General features: G+C 55.4%; 1 protein-coding gene across 2 annotated transcripts; it reads right to left on the bottom strand.

The window, feature by feature from the left end:
* Positions 1 to 203: 203 nt before the first annotated feature.
* ANAPC16 (anaphase promoting complex subunit 16) lies at positions 204 to 4,749 on the bottom strand. 2 transcript variants are annotated; one of them, XM_010138240.1, is made up of 3 exons: positions 4,594 to 4,749; positions 2,374 to 2,448; positions 204 to 482 (listed from the first exon to the last, which is right to left on the bottom strand). In XM_010138240.1, exons 1-3 carry the CDS (start codon positions 4,733 to 4,735, stop codon positions 367 to 369), a joined length of 333 nt encoding a protein of 110 aa, XP_010136542.1. In that variant the 5' UTR covers positions 4,736 to 4,749; the 3' UTR covers positions 204 to 366. The 2 variants fall into 2 exon arrangements, with proteins under 2 accessions (XP_010136542.1, XP_010136543.1); XM_010138241.1 differs by lacking the exon at positions 2,374 to 2,448 and having other exon boundaries at positions 367 to 482; positions 4,594 to 4,735.
* Between the last annotated feature and the right edge of the window lie 589 nt (positions 4,750 to 5,338).

Here is a 5,338-nt window from a genome sequence, read left to right as displayed (position 1 = left end):
GACACAGGCTTCCCAGCCTGCCTGCCGCTCAGCCCTCCGGCCTCGCACCGGGGGACGCCCAGGCGGAGGTACTGCCACCACGCTGCAAGTCTTCCCTGGCCTGTAAACAATATGGTGATTCTCTGAGTTCTGTAAAGCTGATCCTATCTTCTAAGCTACAGAGACTGAGCCCTGCCAGCCTGTACCGCTGCAGAATCCTGTTGTTTCCATTTCCTGGCAGCTTTACGGGGGATCCCCACTGACAGCTTAAAAGAAGCCAAAGCCCAGTCGTGCCGATGCAGCTGTCAGCATCCTGATAAATGGGAGAGTGTTTGAGGCCAGAGAATGTTCTTCTTCTGCTCCCCGACAGCAGCGATCCAGACAGGCTCAGCCCGAGGAAGGAGTGAATCCCAGGAGCTGCTCTATTGGCTTGTACCTCCACTCATCTGCCTCCAGCTCTTCCACCAGACCGGCTAGTTTTTCCATCCGTGCGACTTGTTGATCTGCAAGAAGTTCAAAGGTAACCATGGTTTGCAATGACAGCACAATCAACCCTTTCAATTAGATGCAAATTCCCAGCTGTCAATGGGGAGCAGAGCTGAGTAAAACCCACCGAGCCGACCTGAGTGCAAACCCACTCTCCACGATGCCCTATGCAAACAGCGAGACCTCGCCGGGCCACAGCAGAAAGCAGGAGCAGGCTTTTCTGCCTCCGCCAGCACTCCACGTGTATCTACCCGTCCCTGCCCGGGCCGTGTAAACTCAAGTCCTAACAGGGAAACACGAGGGCGATTAGAGTGTGGGGGGTGAGAACAGGATGAAGCTAACTTCTTTACCATAAATATTTATAGTGCAAAGGAACAGAGAAGTTCAGAGAGAGCTCGGTCAGCCCACGGCAGAGCTGGGTGCGGGGCGAGGAACTCCTCGTTCTACTGAAGGTCCTCTGAGGAGGACCTGGATGACTGTCGCAGAAAGGGTCTGCACCCAGAGCATGCTAATGACACGCAGCTCTCCGCGTTGCACCAGGCTCCCTTGGGGCTCCCCAAGACAACCTGTTCCTCTCAGCTTTACTTAAAACCAGTAGTGCGCTGGACATCCCGGTGAGAACAGCTCTTCTCCTGGCTCTGCGGCACGTTTAACAGCACACTGGCCACTTGGAGAAATGGCCCAGTACGAGCCGACTAACCAGCGAGAGGCGGAACGACAAACGTGTGTGATTTTTGCTGACCACAGCAGTGGGTGCTTTTAAGACGGACGGTTCTCACTCCACCTCCTGCGAGTGCTTTTGGGAACTGTCACACAAACAAGCCAGAAAATGATGACCTCAATCTTTTTTTAAGCCTTTCCCCTTTCTTACTGGGAGGCAACTGGTGCTCCACAAAGCAATTTCAAAGAGTGGTGCTTCTCAGGGTGCCAGTCTGCACAGCAGCCCCCCGGTAGCTATAGCTGCAGTAGTGCTGGAGCTGTGGAAAAAAGGCCTCTGGAGTTCAGCTTTCCTTTTTGATTCAGAAATACAGGACGACGGCCGTGCAATCCACTGCACGCTCCAGAGCTCCTGTGGACAGCCCTCGCCAGCAGAGGACAGGAAACCTCTCCGGTCTGAGACAACAGGTGGAAGCGGCCGTGCAAGCCACTGCACGCTCCAGACCTCCTGTGGACAGCCCTCGCCAGCAGAGGACAGGAAACCTCTCCGGTCTGAGACAACAGGTGGAAGTACGTCTAGCTGACAAGAGGCAGGGACCAGAAAGGATGTGTCCCTGCTGCTGAGGTCTCTCCGATGCCTTGAGAACAAAAGCCGCCGTGCAGTCAAGCCCGTCATTCGGTTCCAGGCACCTGGTCGGCAGGCAAAGGCCCCAGGGGGGAAGCAGAAGTTCAAACAAGGCATAAGGCTCTTCCTTGGGCAGGCAGGGAGTGGAGTCAGCCCTGTCACGCCAAGCCAGGCACCTGCGTGTCCATCTCCTGAGCACCTCTGGAGACCTGGCTTGACCCTGCCGCTGTCACAAGGGCTCAGCAGAGGAACAAAGGTGGAATCCAGTGTCTCTGCCCGAGGCCAGAGAGACAGTCAGCGCTGGGCCGAGATCAGAGCGTGGGCGTTTCCTGCCCATCACCTCCTCCTCTGGCCTCACCCCTTGTGCAGGCAGCGCGGCACACAGCGATGGAAAAACAACCTTCTAAAGGCACAGCCTGTTCTCACCCAGCCTCTGTGGGTTCCCTGCGCTTTGCATAGGGCTTGCAAAAGGACTCGGCGATGGCCTGACTGAGCATTAATTCGCCAGCTTAAAAGGCAATTCTGCTTTCTTGTGGTCGGCACAGAGAACGCGTCAGCCTTTTCTCCACGCTCCCCTGCCACCTTCCCCCATCAGCAGTTACAAGAGACGGCGCTTCGGTGCTTACCGTGTTTCACTTGCTTTAATGTAGATGCAACCTGGTAACTGAAGACGGATTCACAGAGGAATCTTTCGGAGCCGTCTGTGAACAGAAGAAGGGAGGTGGTTTAACCGGAGAGGTTTGAGACTGTGCAGATCAACTGAGTGCCTGCCGCCCACCTGCTATTTTTGTGTTCAAGGTGTGGGTTTCCCCACTCGCCTCCTTTCGACATTTTCCCCTGCACTGAGCATGCAGTGCTCCGGTGTCAAGCCTGTTCTGCCCTGCACTCAAATCCTGTGCTTGGCTTTGGCTGGCTCCAGCCACTGCGCTACCGGTGAGACATCCCGGCTGACGCTTGGTAATGTGCCCTCTGTCGAGCGATTTCAGTCTGGTTTAGACAGAAGGTGAGCCAAGGAGAAGCCACCTGGTATCATGGCAGTCTCTGACTCCCTTGGGTCCTTCCAGTGCTTTACGATTTCTCGCAGGCCCAGACCATAACCCTGCGTAAAGGACTTTGGATAATGTGTGTCTTGCCATCTAAGTCAGTAACTGATCACACAGCTGTCTCAGAAATAAAGCCATCTGGAAGACATAGCTAACTGTGTGCCAAGTACCGACATACAGTGTTTACAGTACTTCTTTCTAAAAAAACCCCCAAATATCTAAGAGTTTATTTAAAAACAAGCGAGATAGTTAAAGTAACAATAAAAACCAGCCAGTCAGTGGGGATTTTTGAAGAGGAAACCGGTATGCAGTGACCCCACTAGTTCCTGCCTGACAAAAGAACGGGTGTATCCCCTTTTGTATCAGGAATTAAGAAGCTAACCTAAGGCCTCTTGCAACAGGGAGCGTCTGTAGTTGTTGCTGCCACCCAGAGCAGACGAGCTGCTGTGTTACCAGGAAGGAGGTCAGCCCAAAGCAAAATCCCTTCAAAGCTCCATGCCATAAAAACGGGAAGAGAAGCAATGTCAAAGACTAAGGGCAGAAACAGTCCCCTGGCCCTGGAATCTCTCGCCCAAAGCCAAACCCCGGGGAAGAGCCGGAGTTTCGCTGTGCTCAGAGTATCCTCACAAGCTGCTGAACTGCTGCGTTCACACTGCCCCGTGCTATTTCCAAACACGCCCTCCTCCAGCTCCCCAGCCCGGCTGTCCCGCCGAGCGGCTCTCAGGAGGAACAGCTGCCTGGCTGTTTGGTAACACAAAGTGCCTCATTATTTTAATTTGTTTTGAGGGCTCGTTAAGTTCTATGAGCAAGCCTTTAGTCATAATTGCTTCAATAGACTGGCATATGGGCTCTAATGTGTAATAAACACAGTCCTTAAACGACGTGGTGATCAGTTCCCAGCCGCCCGGCGCTGCTGTGTCACTTCTGAGCCGCAGGGACACCCGAGCCTCGGTCCCGGCCACCCCGACGAACTGCTGGCTCACACAGTCAGGTGTGTGTCATCGGGACACGGGAAGTTCAAGGGGAGCAGACAGACAGACTGACAGACTGTGGCTTAAACCTGTCATCTAGAGGACCTGCCCTTCCTCCCTCACCCAGAGCAGGGGCAGGGACAGGCAGCTGTGACGTGCCTGGGTCCCCCTTCAGGCAACCCCATCAAAGCGGGTGGCAGGGCTCAGGCACCCGAACACAAGACGTCGTGCTGGATCAGAGCCCCAGCCCTCCCCAGGCAGCCATGGAGAAACACCCTGACAAGGGTGAGCCCCAAAGGGGAACGTGCTCAGCCTCAGAGGATTAAAAGAGAGGTCTAGTCCTCTCACACTCCTCTGCGGCAAGGTCTTAACCTGGGTTGTGGGCAAAAGCAAGCCCTGCGTTTCCTGGCCAGCAGGGTTACAAGCTGCCTCCTGTACTAGCCCCATCGAATCAACCCCAGAAACACATTTTGCCAAGAAAAATACTTCCACCTCAGCTATTTTTACAGTAATTCCTGCCCGACATCAAAGGAGTAGCTAATAATGAGCAATTAACACCGTCATGTTCCCTTTCAGGTAGATCACTTCCTCGTCTGAAGCGTTGCCATGGAGTTAAAAAACAGGTGATCTCCAGAAAAATCACTTCCTCGTGAACAACTGCTGGGACAGCTGGGGTGCTCAGGACCCACCCGAGCCCTGGTGCTTCCTTCCTCCCTCCAAGCTTTGCCAGCTGAAGTTCGAAAAGGCAGCAGGGTGCCAAGCTCGGCAACTCCCTTGCAGGGCTGCCTGTGCACCAGGAAAGGCGTGGAAGGAGAAGGGAGGGAGCAGTCACCTTCCAGCATCTCCCCGGCTCCTTTGGGGTAGGTGAAGAGGGCTTTACGGGGCGGCGCCAGGTCCGAAACACTGAACCCCGATCCCGTTACAGAGCTGCCGCTGACTCCGCCGGCTGAAGAGGATGAGGACGAGGCTGCCATCTCCCCCCGTCCCAGCCTGGAAGAACAAAACCAGAGCAACGCAGAGTTAGGAAGGGCGTCTTGGAGTTTCCCAGGGCACAGAGCCAGCTGCCACGCATGTACGTGACGGCAGATGAAGGCGGCGGGGTCCAGGAAGAGCCGGTGAGCACGGCTTTGGGCTACCACCCCCGCTCCGCAGCCTCAAAGCGCTGGTGGTTGGAGGCTGCCCTGCCTGCGTGGGAGAGGCTGCCCGCACCCGCTGTGGGGAGATGTGCAGCGAGCTGTCACACCACGTGGTGGCATCCAGAAACCGAGGGTAACCCACGCTCTGACCCCACCGACAAGGGGGCCTGGGAATTCAGTGGGACTGTCGGAGCACGCGTAAAAATAACCTGGCACAGGGCGCTGGCCTGGATTCATTTGCCTTCAGCTGCCTGGCACTTCTCCCACTCCCCGGGGTCATAAAAAGAGTTTTTCCCCCCTTTCTTGTCCTGTTTCCAGGAGCACAAACCGAGGGTAACCCACGCTCTGACCCCACCGACAAGGGGGCCTGGGAATTCAGTGGGACTGTCGGAGCACGCGTAAAAATAACCTGGCACAGGGCGCTGGCCTGGATTCATTTGC

Source organism: Buceros rhinoceros, unplaced genomic scaffold, assembly GCF_000710305.1.
Source record: "Buceros rhinoceros silvestris isolate BGI_N320 unplaced genomic scaffold, ASM71030v1 scaffold38806, whole genome shotgun sequence".
NCBI lineage: Eukaryota > Metazoa > Chordata > Aves > Bucerotiformes > Bucerotidae > Buceros > Buceros rhinoceros.
This window is presented reverse-complemented; position numbering and strand designations above follow the sequence as displayed.